This window comes from Hemitrygon akajei, chromosome 1 (genome assembly GCF_048418815.1).
Source record: "Hemitrygon akajei chromosome 1, sHemAka1.3, whole genome shotgun sequence".
NCBI classification, from domain to species: domain Eukaryota; kingdom Metazoa; phylum Chordata; class Chondrichthyes; order Myliobatiformes; family Dasyatidae; genus Hemitrygon; species Hemitrygon akajei.
Window position 1 is genome coordinate 28605477 of NC_133124.1, and position 18887 is coordinate 28624363.

The 18887-nt window shown below is 42.1% G+C and overlaps 1 protein-coding gene across 1 annotated transcript in view; it reads right to left on the bottom strand.

Annotated features, from left to right (window-relative positions):
• Positions 1 to 18887, bottom strand: part of zfhx4 (zinc finger homeobox 4) — a 265117-nt gene that overhangs the window by 25666 nt on the left and 220564 nt on the right. Inside the window, 2 exon segments of the mRNA XM_073040174.1 lie at positions 16609 to 16809; positions 18428 to 18564. Coding sequence (XP_072896275.1) covers positions 16609 to 16809; positions 18428 to 18564 — 338 coding nt within the window.

Here is an 18887-nt window from a genome sequence, read left to right on the forward strand (position 1 = left end):
CTCTGATGGTAATGACAGGAGTGAGATATACCAGCTAGTTGAGTGATTTAGCAACAACCTTGCACTCAATGTTAGCAAGACCAAAGAACTGATTGTGGACTTAAGAAAGGGCAAGACGAGGGAACACAACCCAATCCTCATAGAGGGATCAGAAGTGGAGAGAGTGAGCAGCTTCAAGTTCCTAGGTGTCAAAATCTCTGAGGATCTAACCTGGTCCCAACATATTGCTGCAGCTATGAAGAAGGTAAGACAGCTGCTATATTTAATATAAATTTATGAAGATTTGGTTTGTCACCAAAAAACACTTGTAAATTTTAATTGATGTACTGTGGAGGGTGTTCTAACTGGCTTAACTGGCTACATCACCGTCTGTTATGGGGGAGGGGTGCTACTGCACAGGATCGAAATAAGCTGCAGAGAATTGTAAAATGAGTCAGCTCCACCATGGGCCTCTGTTGCATCCAGGACATCTTCAAGGAGCAGAGCCTCAGAAGGGTGGTGACCATCATTAAGGATGCCATCACCCAGATTATGCCCTCACCTTGTTGCTACCATCAGGAAGAGGGTACGGAAGCCTGAAGGCACACACGCAATGATTCAGGAACAGCATCTTCCCCTCTGCCATCCAATTTCTGAATGGACATTGAACCCACAAACACCACATCACTACTTTTTTTATTTCCTATTTTTGCACTACTTATTTAACACACACACACAAACTGTGATTCAGTTTTTTCTCACTATTATCACATAAATCATTGCACTGCTGTCACAAAGTTAACAAATTTTATGACATATGCCAGTGATATTAAACCTGATTCTGATTCTGAACCAGTCTGGCCATTCTCCTCTGCCCTCTCTCATTAACAAAGTACTTTCACACACACAGCTGACCTGATGCTCACTGGAAGTTTTGTTTTGGTACTTCTTTGCATCATTCTCCATAAACTCTAGAGATTGTTGTGTGTGAAAATCTCAGGATATCAGTAGTTTCTAAAATACTCAATCCACCCCCTCTGGCACCGACAATACTTCGATCACATTTCTTCCCCATTCTGATATTTGGTCTGAACAACAACTGAAGCTCTTAACCACATCTGCATGCTTTTATGCATTGAGTTGCTACCATGATTGGCTAATTAGATGCTTGTATTAACAAGCAGGTGTACAGGTGTACCTAATAAAGTGGCCACAGAATGTGAAGTAACTTGTAATAAAAATTTCTTTGCATAAAGATGAACTGTTTGAAATGATGTTATGTATAGTATATGGAGACACAGTAAGTGCAGATGCTGTAACATAGAGCAAAAAGCAAACTGCAGAGGGCAGGAATTGCCAATGTTTCAGGATGGGACCCCGGAGCAAGATCTGATCTGAAACCTGGACAGTTCCTTTCCTCCCCACAGATGCTGCTCAACCCACCATATCAGTTTCTTATAAGCACAGGCAAACACATTAACATCAGCGTGGTCTTATAAATTATATTCAATTAAAGGCCTATGCCTACTAATATTTTACTAATTATTAAATTTTATTGGTGATTCACAAATTACATTAAAATTCAAGATCAAGTTTTATGTCATAGCCCAAAGATTAAAGTTGTAAAACATGATGGAAAGGCATATGCTTCATTTACTTGAAAAGGATACGTAATCCTCCTTAGACAGGATTGGCATTCATTATCCCTGAACAGCTAATGCACATATGTTCTAAGTTTATTGAAATAAAACAGGGGGCTGAAATTCCTTCAAATTAGGTCATTGTGGAAAATGGATGAAAGCTGGATTGTACCACTAGCTCCATTTCTTCTTTTATCTCTTCTCCCATGTAAGCACTACCAAGGACAGTGAGTGGGTGTCGGGCTGGCCTTCTGAGCAATCCTGCCGCCTACTTCCTCTCATAGATGCACTACCCAAGGTTGCCCAGTGATGTCAGGTTATCTTTGTGCTAATGAGGCAAAAATAATGAGGGACTTAATGGTAGCCAGTTGCCCTTCTAATTCTCCCTCCTCCTTCCAGGGCCTCAGTTTCATCTCAATTGGTGAAGAAAATAATTTTTATAATTAATAATTTCCCAGTTTATTTTTAGAGCCTTCCTTATACAATATTGGCTATCCTCCAGTCTTCTGGTACCTCACCTTTCACTGAGGTTGATTTAAATATCTCTGCGAGGGCCACGGCAATTTCTGCATTTGTCTTCCGCTGAACGTAAGGGAACACCTTGTCAGGCCCCGGGGATTTATCCTCCCTAATTTGCCTCAGGATAGCAAACACCTCCTCCTCTGTAATTTGTCCAGGGTCCATGAAGTTGATGCCACTTTGCCTCACTTCTATAGACTCTGTGTCCATCTCCCGAGTAAATACAGATCTTTTAAGATCTCCCCCACCTCTTTTGGTTAGACACATCGATTACCATTCTGGTCTTCCAGAGGACCAATTTTGTCCCTCACAATCCTTGTGATCTAAAATTGCATAAGAAAGCTGATTCATATGTCACAAAGAAAGCCTTACCTATCCTCAGAGAATTGTCTCAACCTGTTTTAGATGAAAATAAATTACTTTGAATTCAGCGGCTGTTATTTTGCTGGCACACAGCACATGACAAGGCCCCATAAACAGCAATGGGATAAATGGAAGGTTGCTCGGTTTTGGTAGAGTGGATTGCAACCTGTACGTCCCTGAGCTTTACTTAGTACCGTGAGATCTATATAAAGTCCATTTCAACATATTGAACAGGCATTTGTGGCTTTGGTGTAATAATTCTGCTAAAGGACAATTCTTCAAATAATAGAGTACTCCCATTGCGCTAGATTATCAGATTAGTGTCCACAACAAATCCTGGAGGGAAGCATAAAGGCAAGATTAAGAGCAATTCAACCAAATTGATGTAAGAATACATCCAGACTACGAGAAGAGTATGAAAACAACTCGGTACTATATATTTTATGCATGTAATTCTCTGTGACTGCTTAAAAATCAATACAAGACTGAAGATGAGGTGAGGCTCTGTGTCTATTATAACTTCTATCTCCCAATTACTATTTTTAAACAACTGTCACAGAATCGGAATATTGGAGATGACAGGGTCATAGATGACGTTGCAATTCACCCCAAAACTAATGCCATGTAATTGCCCATATATTAAAATACCCACCTGTTCTTCACGTACTTCTGCTGGATGGTCAAAAAATTAATTCCTTTTACACTGGAAAATGGTGCTGATCCGTTTAAATAAGTTTAACCCAGAGCAGAACAAAATGCACCCATTTCCAGTCTACCTCATATGAAAATTTGATCCCTAACTTTCCATCATGTCTCGGTGCAAGTAAAACATACTTCAGGCATACAACTCTCTCAACAGTAATGGAAGTGTTGCTTTTCACATTGTTTGTCAATGATTTGGCCAATGGAATTGATGGCTTTGTGGTAAAGTTTGCGGATGATACTAAGATAGGCGGAAGGGTAGGTAATGCTGAAAAAGCAATGCAATAGCAGCAGGACTTAGACAAATTGGAAAAATGGGCAAAAAAGTGGCAGATGGAATACAGTGTTGGGAAATGTATGATAATGCATTTTGGTAAAAGGAACAATAGTGTGGACTGTTATCTGAAAAGAAACTGGAGTCCTTGCGCAAGGCTCTCAGAAGGTTAATTTACAGGTTGAGTCTGTGGTAAAGAACATAGAAACATAGAAAATAGGTGCAGGAGTAGGCCATTCGGCCCTTCGAGCCTGCATTGCCATTCAGTATGATCATGGCTGATCATCCAACTCAGAACCCTGTACCTGCTTTCTCTCCATACCCCCTGATCCCTTTAGCCACAAGGGCCATATCTAAATTCCTCTTAAATATAGCCAATGAACCAGCCTCAACTGTTTCCTGTGGCAGAGAATTCCACAGATTCACCACTCTCTGTGTGAAGAAGTTTTTCCTCATCTGGGTCCTAAAAGGCTTCCCCTTTATCCTTAAACTGTGACCCCTCGTTCTGGACTTCCCCAACATCGGAAACAATCTTCCTGCATCTAGCCTGTCCAATCCCTTTAGAATTTTATATGTTTCAGTAAGATCCCCCCTCAATCTTCTAAATTCCAGTGAGTATAAGCCTAGTCGATCCAGTCTTTCTTCATATGAAAGTCTTGCCATCCCAAGAATCAATCTGGTGAACCTTCTTTGTACTCCCTCTATGGCAAGAATATCTTTCCTCAGATTAGGGGACAAAATCTGCACACAATACTCTAGGTGTGGTCTCACCAAGGCCTTGTACAACTGCAGTAGAACCTCCCTGCTCCTGTACTCAAATCCTTTTGCTATGAATGCCAACATACCATTTGCCTTTTTCACTTGCCTGCTGTACCTGCATGCCCACCTTCAATGACTGGTGTACAATGACACCCAGGTCTCGTTGCATCTCCCCTTTTCCTAATCGGCCGCCATTCAGATAATAATCTGTTTTCCTGTTCTTGCAACCAAAGTGGATAACCTCACATTTATCCACATTAAATTGCATCTGCCATGAATTTGCCCACTCACCTAACCTATCCAAGTCACCCTGCATCCTCTTAGCATCCTCCTCACAGCTAACACCCCCGCCCAGCTTCGTGTCATCCTCAAACTTGGAGATGCTGCATTTAATTTCCTCGTCTAAATCATTAATACATATTGTAAACAACTGGGGTCCCAGCACTGAGCCTTGCGGTACCCCACTAGTCACTGCCTGCCATTCTGAAAAGGTCCCGTTTACTCCCACTCTTTGCTTCCTGTCTGCCAACCAATTCTCTATCCACATCAATACCATACCCCCAATACCATGTGCTTTAAGTTTGCACACTAATCTCCTGTGTGGGACCTCGTCAAAAGCCTTTTGAAAATCTAAATATGCCACATCCACTGGCTCTCCCCTATCCACTCTACTAGTTACATCTTCAAAAAATTCTATAAGATTTGTCAGACATGATTTTCCTTTCACAAATCCATGCTGACTTTGTCCGATGATTTCACCTCTTTCCAAATGTGCTGTTATCACATCTTTGATAACCGACTCTAGCATTTTCCCCACCACCGATGTCAGACTAAACGGTCTATAATTCCCCGGTTTTTCTCTCCCTCCTTTTTTTAAAAAGTGGGGTTACATTAGCCACCCTCCAATCCTCAGGATTGCAAATGCAATGTTGGCATTTATTTCAAGGGGTATAGAATATAAAAGCAAGGAGATAATGATGAGGTTTCATAAGACACTAGTCAGGCCACACTTGGAGTATTGTCAACAGTTTTGGGCCCTGTATCTCAGAAGGATGTGTTGTCATTGGAGATAGTCCAGAGGAGGTTCACAAGGATGATTCTGGGAATGAAGGGTTTAACATATGAGGAGCATTTGGCAGCTTTGGGCCTGTACTCACTGGAATTTAGAAGAATGCAGGGGAATCTCATTGAAACCTACCGAATGTTGAAAGGACTAGATAGGGCGGATGTGGAGAGGATGTATCCTATGGTGGAGGTATCCAGAACTGGAGGGCACAACCTCATGTTGGAATGGCAGAACAGACACAATGGGCTAAATGGCCTAATTCTGCACCTGTGTCTGATAGTCTAAACAGCAGTGTGCAGTATGGTTTTCAGCTTCACTAGTCTGAATAAGAACAGGTCTTGCTTGGGGGGGGGGGTCATATTTCATTAGTACTACTTTTCCTGGAACTTTGGGCAGCACGGTAGTGTTGTGGTTAGCACAACTCTATATAGTACAGGCTGCTGCTGCCTGTAAGGTGTTGGTACATTTTCCCTGAGACTGTGTGGGTTTCCTCAGGATGCTCCGGTTTCCACCCACAGTCCAAAGACATACTGGCTGGTAGGTTAATTGGTAACTCTTAAGTTGCCCTGTGATTGGGCTAGGATTAAATCGGGGGATTGCTGGGTAGCGTGGCTGGAAGGGCCTATTCCATGCTGTATGTCAATAAATTATTACTTCAAAGGACAAACTCACAACTGAATTCCTTGCCCACCTGCCCAAAACACTCTGCAGCTTATTCTCAGCACTAATTCTCAGTGCTTATTCTAAATTCTGCTTGCAATATAAAACCACCTTCTTGATGTCTTTAACAACATTTCTGCCTTCACAACTGAACCCTCTTTGGGGTTTGCCTTGCTCTTGCTGGATGACATTAAGGTGGACCAGAAGATGACATCACAGGCAACTACGAAAACAGAGAAGGAAGCTCAAGGTCATCTTATCCACCTAGAGCAGGGGTTCCCAACCTTTTTTATGCCATGGACCAATAACATTAAACAAAGTGTTCGTGGACTCCAGGTTTGGAACCTCTCGCCTAAATGTTCTGAGGAAACAAGCCATTCCTGAACTCTTCTGAGAGCCATTGGTCTTGTAGGGAGCACTTCTCTGTTAACTGTATCATACCACAATCTCAAATGTTTATGCATTTATCCTCAAAATCATTCACTCTCAAATTCCTGGCATCAGGGTCATTCCATCATTTAGGTTGCTGCCACGAATCTAGTGTATATAATAAACTTCGCTTTTTGGCTCATTCAGGTGGTCACCCAGGAAGACAAGAGCGGGCAAAGGAATGCATTGCTGCAGACTTCACAAAGAGGTAAGAGGAATTAAAGAAAGATTAGCCTTATTTGTCTCTACGTACAGCAAAATGTGTGAGGAAACTGGAGCAACTGGAGGAAACCCACATGGGTGGTCACAGGGAGAAAGTACAAGCTCCTTTCAGATAGTGGTGGGAATTGAACCCTGTCCTTACGGCTGGCACTGTAAAGTGATTTCGCTAACCGCCATGCTACCGTGCTGCCCTAGAAGACAGGCCACATCAGGTATTGCTCCTTGTACAGATTGCTCTGGAATGAGTGTGTGGAAGAATCTGCATGGTTCCCTAGCACAGAGAATATTCTCATGCAAATGATGTTGTCAATCATCCAGTCCAGGTTTCCTTGCTTGGGTGCTCTGTCCCTCCTCTCTGTTCGACCACTGCACCAGCTATTCTTGAATAAGCAATACTCTCCAGCATTTGGCCAAGTGTTGCTGAAGGACTAGGGAATAATTCTGTTGAAAAGCATGCTCTGAAACATGCTACGTTGGGAAACTTGACACCTCTGTTTTGGACACCTCACGATCGTAATGAAATTTACAATGTGTTAGAATGCTATGCGGCTCTGCTTAAGCACAAATATAAAGTACAAGAGGCTCATCTGGGCTAATATAGCCACACGCTTTTTAATGCAGTCTCTGACATTTTTTTTATCATATAGTGAAATTCAGATTATTTGAGCCCTGTTCCAAATGCCCCTTTCCTAACCTACCTCATTTCTGGAGGAACAAATTCTAAGTTTGTTATCCATATGAAAAGTCCAGATTTTTTCTCTCTTCTTGGCAGGGTAATCAGTAATTATCACAATTTCCTTCTCTGCTATCCTGTAAATATCAGATTTCACTTTTTTCTTCTCAATATAAGTAACACCACTGTAAACATTTACCTGCCATGAAAGACCAACTGTGGCTTTGCCAAGTACTTTGATTCAATTACTCCAGAACACCAGTGTGACAAGGCGTTCTACACAACCGTGTAGCGTGAGTAGAAATGCTCAGGGATAAAGGGGAAAGCATGTGTCTGGAGGCTAAGGAGGTAGAGGAGGTCCTGGAGCAGGTTGAGGTGAAGAAAGCTTCTGAAAAGCATTATGGTAGATAAGTCCCTGGGGCTGGAAGGAATATATGCCAGGTTACTACAGGATACAAGAGAAGAGATTGCTGGGGCAGTGACGATGATGTTTGTGACCTCCTCGGTCACAGGATTGGAGGATGCAGATGTTCTGTTGCTCCAGAAGGGTAATAAGGATAATCCTGGGAATTATAAACCAGTAAGTCATATGTCAGCGGTGGGAAAACTATGGGGAAAGATTCTTAGAAACAGAATTTACCAGTATTTGGAGAAGCATGGTTTTATAAAGGTTAGTCAGCACAGGTTATAGTGGTGGTAAAACAAATTGATGAAGGTAGAGCGGTGGATGCGGTGTACTTGGATTTTAGTAAGATGTTCAACAAGGTTTCTCATGGTAGGCTTATCCAGGAAGCCATGAGGCATGGGCTCCAGGGAAACTTGGCTGTGTGGAATTGGAAAATGGTTTGCCCTCAGAAGGTGGAGTGTGGTAGTAGATGCAGCATTCCCTTCCTGGTGTATAGTGGTCTTGCACATGGAACTGTTCTGGCACTCCTGCTCTATGTGATTTTTATGAATGACCTGGATGAGGAAGCAGACGGGTGGATTCGTAAATTTGCAGATGACACAAAGGTTAGAGGTGTTGCAGATTTTATTGTAATATAGACAGGATGCAGATTTGGGCAGAGAATTGACAGATGAAGTTCAGTCCGGAAAAGTGTGAAGTGATTAACCTCAGAAGATTGAACATAAAGCCAGAGTAGAAGTTTAACGACAGGGTTCACCACAGTTTGGAGGGATAGAGAGTCCAAGTCTATAGGTCTTTCAAAGTTGCTGCTCAAGTTGTTCAAGTCCAAGTTTAATTGCCATTCAACCATACATGAATACCCATGAATACAGCCAATTGAAACAATGTTAACCAAGGGCCAAGGTGCAAAACACAGTACCAACAGTCACACACAGCACAAGGCACACGGAAGATATCAGTAAAATATAGTCACACGAGAAAATATATAGTCCAAGACTTTCAGCTAATGAATGCTGTAGGAGTCTGTAGTTGAACACATCTCGGCCTGAAGAGTTGACTGCTTACTCTTTTCCATAGCTGCTGCCTGGTCTGTTCAGTTCCCCCAGCATGTGTGTATGTTGCTTGAATACAATACTGCTTGTCTTCTGCCGAGCAAACACTGGAGGGCAGCACCTAGTCTGGCTTGGGTGCTGAGCCACACTGCCTCTGGTGAAGCACACCGGCTCCAATGCCTCTGTCCTGGGTGGCTATAGTCAGAAGACACCGCGGCTTGAGGCCTAACACTCACTGCAACTGAGACCACACAGCTCCCCTGCCGTCCGTCAATAAATCAGTGAATTAGACTTGCAGCATTCCAAACAGGGTCTTGCGATCACAAGAAAAGTGACTAAGACAATCATTCGCTGTTGGACTGCACACCACCTTCACGCACCAACTCCTCTGACGCCTCTCTGACTCAGGCAGCAGCACGATCCACGTTAAGTCCAGATCCTTCAGTTTCTCCATGAACAAGCAACTCGTTGACGCAGTGATCATAACAATTATGTTCAAAAAGGACAATAACACCTCTGGCTGACCCTGTAGAAGCTGCTGCGATCAAAAGCACGGCCATCTTACTGGAAGTAAGTTGATAGGCTGGTTAAGAAGGCGCATGGTGTGCTGGCCTTCATTAGTTGAGGATTGAGTTCAAGAGCCACGAGGTAATATTGCCGCTCCATAAAACTCTGGTTGGACGACACTTTGACTATTGTGTTCAGTTCTGGTTGACTCATCACGGGGAAGGATGTGGAAGATTTAGAGAGGATGCAGAGGAGGTTTACCAGGATTAGAGAGTTTTCTTATGAGAAAAGGTTGAGTGAGCTAGGGCTTTTTCTTTGGAGCAACAGAAGATGAGAGACAACTTGATAGAAGTGTATAATATTATTACCAGCATAGATTGAGTGCATAGCCAGCACCTTTTTTTCCCAGGGCGACAATGGCTGATTGCAGAGGACGTCTGTTTAAGCCTAGTGGAGGGAAGTTTAGGGGAGATGTCAAAGCGAATGGCGGGTGACTGGAATGATGATGGTGGTGGCGGCTTTAACAATGACAGTTAAGGTAGGCACATGAGTGTCGGAAAAATGGAGAATCAAGTACTGTGTAGGTGGGAAGGGTTAGATTGATCATGAACTGAGTATATTGATTGGCAGAACATTGTGGGCCATAGGGTCCATACTGTATGCTGTACGTTTCTATATTTCTATGTAACACCGGACATTTGCAAACAACAAGGAGATTTCTTGCACTGTGAGAATTATCTGAAATAGGGTATAATTTTCTCAGTGACTTGTGTTTCTTGCTTTTCCCTGGTTATTCCCATCATCCATTTTCTTATCAGAGTCATACTTTATTGAAAACACCCCAAAGCCCTACCCCATTTTTAGGTTTCACTCCTCTCATTGCCTTACTTCAAAGCAATTAACACATAATTTCATCATTTATGAACAGACTTGGACTTCCTTTCTAAATAGGCTGTGGGTAGCAATGATCTATTTTCGAGGAGTGGGCATATTCAGGGCCACAATAACCCAGACAAGAGACTATTAGTCACAGCCTCAGAATAGAGGGACATTCATTTAGAGCGGAAAAGAGGAGGTATTTTCTTAGCCAGAGGGTGATGAATCTGTGGAATTGGTTGCCACAGATGACAGGGGAGGCCAGGTCATGGAGCGTATTTAAGGCAGAAGTTCATAGATTCTTGATGAGTCCAGTTGTGAAAGGTTATGGGAGAAGGCAGGAGAATGGGGTTGAGAGGGAAATGGAACAGCCATGATGAAATGATGGACCAGACCCAATGGGCCGAATGGACAAGTTCTGGCCCAATGTCTTATGGCTTTATGGTCTTAAAATTTTCTACAAAACAATCGTATAATTTGTACTTAAGTTGCCAAACAGAGCAAAATAAGAATCCAAAAATTAGGTCAGCCCATACAAACCAATTCTTTGTGCAACCATATTTTCTGCCATTTCAGTTGGTATCACTTTACCCTTATTTCTACCAAAATCCATTTACTATACTTAAGCCAACTGCTGAGAGTGTCTAGATTTCTTTGATTGCTATATTTTTTTCTTACGAGTTGGCCTGCCACAGTGCTTGATCTTAGGAAATTTCATATACAGTGCCTTGAAAAATAATTCAATCCCCACAACTATTTTCACATGTTACTGTCTCAGTTTCTAAATTTAATACACATTTAAGTTGGATTTTTGAGCTAACCTACAAAACGCAGTGCATCGTGTCAAATCAAAAGAAAAATTTCTAAATCTGTCATCAATTTACTAAAAATTAAAAACCAAAATTGTGAGACTGAAAAAGTATTCATCCCCTTTGTAATTACTATGCTAACTTTTCTTAGGTGCAATATAGCAGTGAATCTGTGGAATGCTCTGCCACAGACTGCAGTGGAGGCCAAGTCCATGAGTATATTTAAGTTGGAAGTTGATCGTTTCCTGATCAGTCAGGGTTTCAAAGGATATGGTGAGAAGGCAGGTGTATGGGGTTGAGTGGATCTGGGATCAGCCATGATGAAATGGTGGAGTTGATTCAATGGGCTGAACGGCCTACTTCTCTTGTGTCTAATGGTCTTATATACAGCGTTACTTTACCAACTCACCCAATTTGTTGATATAGAAAATTGGAGGCTCACCTGTTTTCAATGAATTCATAAGAATAAATAACCCCTCTCTCAGTAAGGTCCAACAATTTGGTAGATTTTCAACAGACCAAACCAAAATGAAGACTCCAGGGCATTCAGGACAAGGTGGGGAAATGGTAATAGAAAAGCACAAATCTGGGGTAGGGTACAAGACATCCCAATGGCACTAAACATACCTTGGAGCTCTGTGCAGTCCATCATGAAAAAGTGGAAAAAATATGAAACCACAGCCACACGGGCTAGATCAAGCCATCCTTGTAAACCTCCAGAACTGAATGGCACCAACAAACATTTTCAGTGAGCTGCAGAAGTTAATGTCTGGAACTGAAGATGAAGTTCATGGCTCCACAATCTCTAAGACCTTGCACAAAGGGGTATTTATGGGAGAGTGGAAAGAAAGAAGCCCTGGCTAAATAGAATCATAGAACCATAGAACATTACAACACAGAAACAGGCCTTTTGGCCCTTCTTGGCTGTGCCGAACCATTTTTCAGCACAAAAAAGGGATATCCTTGCTTATAAAGACTGCAAAGCTTCACTTAGAAGATACCGTACAAATGTGGAAGGAGGTCCACACTGCACATCAGTCAGGTTACACCATCCCTACTGTAAAGTATGGTGGAGGTCGCATCATGCTATGAGGATGTTTTTCAGCAACAGGGACTGGAAATCTGCTCAGAACTGATGGGAAGATGAATGCTGCTAAATACAGAGAGATCCTGGATAAAAACCTGCTAGCCTCTGCCAATCTTACTGGGAGAAAGCTCATCTTTCAGCAGGACAACAACCCAAACCTCACTGCCAGAGCAAATGCAGTGGCTTCAAATGAAGGTAACTGATGTCCTTGAATAACCTGGCTCAGCTTGAGGAGCAATGGGCAAATCTTGCTCCATCACATTATGCAAAGCAAGTAGACACATGTCCAAAAAGACTACTGGCTGTAACAGCTATGAGAGGTGGGTAGACAAAGGAGATGCAGTAGACGTGGTGTACTTGGATTTTCAGAAGGCCTTGAACAAGATGCTGCACATGAGGCTGCTTAGCAAGATAAGAGCCCATGGAATTACATGGAAGTTACTAACATGGGTGGAGCATTGGCTGGTCGGCAGAAAACAGCGAGTGGGAATAAAGGGAACCTATTCTGGCTGGTTGCCAGTTACCAGTGGAGTTCCACAGGGGTCACTGTTGGGACCTCTGCTTTTTATGATGTATGTCAATGATTTGGACTATGTTATTAATGGATTTGTGCCTAAATTTGCCGATGATACAAAGATAGGTGGAGGAGCGGGTAAGGTTGAGGAAACAGAGAGCCTGCAAAGAGACTTAGATAGTTTAGGGGAATGGACAGAGAAGTGGCAAATGAAATACAATGATGGAAAGTGCATGGTCATGCACTTTGGTGGAAGAAATAAATGGGCAGACTATTATTTAGATGGGGAGAGAATTCAAATGCAGAGATGCAAAGGGACTTGGGAGTCCTTGTGCAAGATACCCTAAAGGTTAACCTCCAGGTTGAGTCAGTTGTGAAGAAGGCAAATGCAATGTTGGCATTCATTTCTAGAGATATAGAATATGAGAGCAGGGATGTGACATTGAGGCTCTATAAGGCAATTGTGAGACCACACTTGGAGTATTATGTGCAGTTTTGGGCTCCTTATTTTAGAAAGGATATACTGACATTGGAGAGGGTTTGGAGAAGTTTCTCGAGAATAATTCCAGGAATGGAAGGGTTACCATACGAGGAACGTCTGGCAGCTCTTGGACTGTATTCCCTGGAGTTCAGGAGAATGAGGGGGGATCTCATAGAAACATTCTGAATGTTAAAAGGCCTGAACAGATTAGATATGGCAAAGTTATTACCCATGGTAGGGGATTCTAGGACAAGAAAGCATGACTTCAGGATTGAACGATGTCCATTTAGAACTGAGATGCGGAGAAATTACTTTGCTCAGAGGGTGGTAAATCTGTGGAATTTGTTGCTGTGGAGGCAAGTCATTGGGTGTATTTAAGGTAGAGATAGATAGGCTCTTGATTAGCTAGGCCATTAAATGGTATGGGGTGAAGGCAGGGGAGTGGGGATGACTGGAAGAATTGATCAGTCCATGATTGAATGGCGGAGCAGACTCGATGGGCAGAATGGCCTACTTCTGCTCCTATATTTTATGGTCTTATGCTTCAACTAAGTACTAGCAAAGGTGGTGAATACTTTCGAACTGCTGACATTTTAATTTTTGAAATTTTAGTTTTTCATGCTTTACCGTTTTCTGTATTTTTTTTGGCTCTACTGTGAAACAAGGTGTATGTGATTCATAAATAAAAATTCTCAATTAAATTGATGAAAATCTCTGATTGTAACACTCATCTATGTGAACAAAGGTTTGGAGGCTGAATACTTTTACAAGGCACTGTACCTGAACCCTTCACTGTGAGAGCTGCATAAACAGCTGGGGACCAGAAGAACCTCTTATAGGAGCCCATTTATCAGTGACCTCAAAGGGGAGGCTTTCCATCACCTTTAGTTTCTTTTTGGTGATTTTCAAGTTGGCTAGTTAATTGATTATTAATGCCATAAGACTAGGAATTTCCTCAAAGCTGCTCCTGGGGTTTCTGCTGGCAAAGTTAAAACACAAAACTGGGAACAGCTGCAAAGAAATTCCCAGTCCTAATCTTCTTTAACAGTTTTAGATGTGGAATTTTATTAAATTCTTTCTTAAAATCCAATTATATTAACAATGCATACCATCAAATTTGCTTAATTCCTTGCAGGATCTTGTAGGTATGGCCTGTTGCTTTTAATTTGACTATTCATGGTGATCTGAACATTGACGGTGTGCATAAATTGCTCAATAATGGTCACTCCTTGAGAATCAGAATTAGATTTAATATCATCGACATGTCGTGAAATTTGTTGTTTTGCAGCAGCAGTACAGTGCAATACATAGTAATAAACACCATAAGTACTGTATGTTGTATGTGTTTGTGCGTGTGTGTGTACATATATATAAATAGATAGATAAAATTAAGTACTGTAAAAAAAGAGGGAAAAATACTGAGGAAGGAAATGTTCCTGGGTTTGACGTCCATTTAGAAAACTGATGGGGAGAGGGAAAGAAGCTGTTCCTGAAACGTTGAGTGTGTATCTCTAGGCTCCTGTTCCTCCTCCTTGACAGTAGCAATGAGAAGAGAGCATTTCCTGGGTGATGGGGGTCTTTAATGATGGAGGCCAACTTTTCTAAGGCATCGCCTTTTGTAGATGTCCTCAAGGCAGGGGAGCCTAGTGCCCTTGATAGAGCTGGCTGAGTTTTCAACTTTCTGCAGGTTTTTCGGATCCTGTGCAGCGGATCCTCCATATCAGATGGTGATTCAACCAGTTAGAATCCTCTCCTCGGTACATCAGTAGAAATTTGTAGATATCTTTGGTGACATTCCAATTCTGCTGAAAATGAACTATAGCCACTGCCATGCCCTCTATTATGTTGGGCTCAGAATAGATCTTCAGAGAAGTTGACACCCAGGAACTTGAACCCGCTCAGTCTTTCCACTTCTAATCCTCGATGAGGACTGGTGCATGTTCCCCTGACTTTCTCTTCTTGAAGACCACAACCAATTTTTTGGTCTTACTGGTACTGAGTGCAAGGTTGTTGCTGAGCCATCACTCAACCAGCCGATCTATCTCTCTTCTGTACGCCACCACATCACCATCTGAACTTCTGCCAACAATAGTAGTGTTGTCGGCGAGTGTACAGATGGCACTTGAGTTGTGCATAGCCACACAGTCCAGAGCGAGAAGGGCAGTGGACTAAACACACATCCTTGAGGTGAGCCAGTGTTGACTGTCAGTGATGAGAGGATGCTGTTTCCGATCCGCGCAGACTGTGGTCTCCCAGTGAGGCTATAGTCTGTCAAGGATCCAGTTGCAGGGGAGGTACAGAAGTCCAGGTTTTGGAGCCTTTTGACTAGAACTGAGGGCATGATTGTGTTGAACTTTGAGCTGTTGTCAATAAACAGCAGCCTGACTTAAGTATTACTATTTTCCAGGTGATGCAGGCCGAGTGGAGAGCCAGTGAGATTGCAACTGCCGCAGACTTACTGTGGTGGAAGTCAGATGGCAGCGGGTCCAGGTCCTTGCTTAGGCAGGAGTTGATCCCAGCCATGACCATCTTTCTCAAAGCACTTCATCACACTAGATGCGAGTGCCACAGGACAATAATTGTTGAGGCAGCTCACCCTGCTCTTCTTGGGCACTGTTATGATTGTCACTCTTTTCAGGCCAGTGGGAAACTCCAACTGCAGCAGTGCAGATTGAAGATGTCCTTGAACACTCCCACCAATTGGTTGGCGCAGGTTTTCAGTGCCCTACCCCAACTGCATTTCCTTCATGTCACCTTTTGAAATATAACACATACAATTACCTACATTTACAAAACTTTCTGAAATACCAACATTCTTGAAGATTTCAAAAATATCTTAGAGCCCATTGACATTTCACATTTGTTGTGCTTTCAAATCAATACCCTCTCTCAGTACTGCGCCAGCTCGTCAACCTAGCATGTGTTGGGATCTTTTGGAGTGGGATTTGAGCCCATAAACTTCTGGCAGACACAATTATGCTGACACTGAGGCAAGGGCAACACCTTAAGAATTCATACCACACATCTGTTTCCTCTTATTCCTCTCATCACACATCCATATAAATTGTTCTTTCAGAAATCTATTTAATCTTCAAAGTAGGTTTTTCTTCTACATGGCTAAAAGATTTCATTGAAACTGCTTTACTGTTGACTACATTGCATTTTTCTACTAGTCCTTTACCTTCTTGGGTTCATAAATAATTGGTATTGCTTTATTTTAAACAAATGTGCTCAACGCAAAGTTGATCTTTGACTTGCCCTACAACCACTGTTTCTTATGCTGTGCCGTCCTTTGAATCTTACTTTTGTTATTCATTTTCTTGAATACTACAGTGTCTGGAGATCAAAAATGTTTATTCTGAATGCACTGGATTTATATATCTAATTTTAGTTCAAAGTGTCAAAGTGTAGAACTTTCCGTTAAGCGTTGGGCCGTCATAAATTATTATACAGCATAAATCATGGTAGGATTACATTGCATTCTGTAAAGTGTAATAAGTTCTCAGCTGGCAGACTTGTAGTTTGAACACGGATTAATTTTAATATGAAGAGAAAACGCGGTTTATTGAGGTAGATTTTAAACTGCTTACGGTTGTGAGTAGCTTCTCCACGCAGTCAGGTGCCACGCTGTGCAAGTGGGTCAGGTGCAGCTGGAGATGTATCTTGTTGCTGAGGACATCCTGACAGAGAGGGCAGCAGATGACGGGCTGCATGGAATGCTGGGACATGACATGCATCTGGATTCTGTTTGCATCCTTACTGTTATAATTACAGTAAGGGCATTGGTAAAGCTGAAACCAAACAGCATGTAATACAATTTATATTAAAAGCTAGTGGAACATAACAGTAAAACTTCCTGTGCTCTGTCTTTTTTTAAGTAAAAGATTTGCATATTATTTCATTCTGAAGTGAAATATTACTAGTATATTCATAAAATATGAAGTCAAATTGAATACAATGTTTATTTTTTTCATTTCAGCACTATACTGATAAAGTGCCTAATCAAACTGTCCTCACAATTCACAATAAGATTGTGAATCAAGTGCATTTCTTTGAAATAGTTTTATCACTGTGAAAAATTAAGATTCCTGCTGTATTTTGCTGTTTCCAGTATTTTGATATAAGCAATACAGGAATGCCTTGCATCTATTCCAGAATTTAATACAAATTGGCTTTACCCAATAAATGAAAACTATATGATTTACATAAATTTATGCTAATTGAAAAATCTCATAGTTGTCAGATTACCTTGAAAACATAATTGCTAGTAAACATACAAAAATTAATTGGAAATAAATAAAAAGCAGAAATTAAAATAAAGCTAGTGAAGGGCGATGTGCTCACTCCATCCTCCCGCTGTCTTAACAGGGATAGAGTTCCTCTTGTCGTCATCTACCACCCAATGAGCCTCTGCATCCAACACATCATTCTTTGTAACTTCTCCCACGTTTACCGGTACACAACCACAGAAACCATCTTTACCACTCCTCCCAATGTCTGCTTTTCTCTGTGATCACTCTCTCCGTGACTCCCTTGTCCATTCGCCCTCCCCACAGATCTCCCTCCTGGCACATATCCTTGCAAGCAACAGAAATGCTACTCTGCCTATTCACCTTCTCCCTCACCTCCATTCAGGGCCCCAAACAGTCTTGCAGGTGAGACAAACCGTAAATCTGTCAGGGTCGTCCACTGTATCCAGTGCCTCTGATACAATCTCCTCTACATTGGTGAGACCCGATGTTAATTAGAGAGCCGCTTTGACGAGCACCCTCCACTCCATTTGTAAAAAGTGTAACTTCCATTCTAATTCCCATTCCCATTCCAACATGTCGGTCCATGGCCTCCTCTTCTGCCAATGATGAGGCCACTCTCAGGTTGGAGGAGCATCACCTCATATTCCATCTAGGTAACCTCCAATCTGATGACATGGACATCAATTTCTCCTTCTGTAACTTTTCTCCTCTCTACCTTCTCTCTTCACCCATTCTCTACTCTGGCCTCTGACCTCGTCTCCTCTCCTGCCTATCATCTCCCCACTGGTGCCCCTCCTCCTTCCCTTTCTCCCATGGTCCATACTCCTCTCCTAACAGATTCTTTCTTCTCCAGCCCTTTTGATTTTCCACCCATTGCCTCCCAGCCTCTTACTTCATTCCCCCTCCCCTACCCACCTGTTTTACCTATCACCTTTTAGCTTGTTCTCATTCCCTTCCCCCCCCCACATCTTCTAACTTTCCCCCTCCCTTTCCAGTCCTGAAGAAGGGTCTTGGCCCAAAATGTCGACAGTTGGTTCGCGTCCATAGACGCTGCCTGACCTGCTGAGTTCCTCCAGCATTTACTGTGTGTAGTTCGGGATTTGCAGCCTCTGCAGAATCTCTGCTGTTAGTGAAGGAAGATTCTTTTGTTTCATACCTGCTCCTGACTGGGTTTACTGCTACCGGTTGAGCGAGGTCTCTTGGAAGGAAGGTCTTCATCTCCCCCCTGCGGTAGTGACCGCTTTTCCACCAACGAGCTTTCTTGAGGTTCTGGACATATCACGTCAGTTCCTTCTAAGAGAATATAATTTATCAGCATATCAATATGTGAACACATCAGCGAAGGAAAAATCAAAGATCTTACATGTAATTATTCATGAGTTTTACTTCTATGTTCTGGTGAAAAGACCATCTAGGTTTAGATTGTCATTTAAAGGGGGAAACTTGTAAATTATTTCATTTTCTCACAAACAAACAAACTGAATTAAAACATTTTAATTGAAAGTGTTACATTCTTCTAACACAAAGCAGTAAGGTGATTGTTTTGCTACTCATCATATTTAGAAATAGCAAATTACAATAAAAAAGGTATTTGTTTTCTCATATGAGAATCAGTT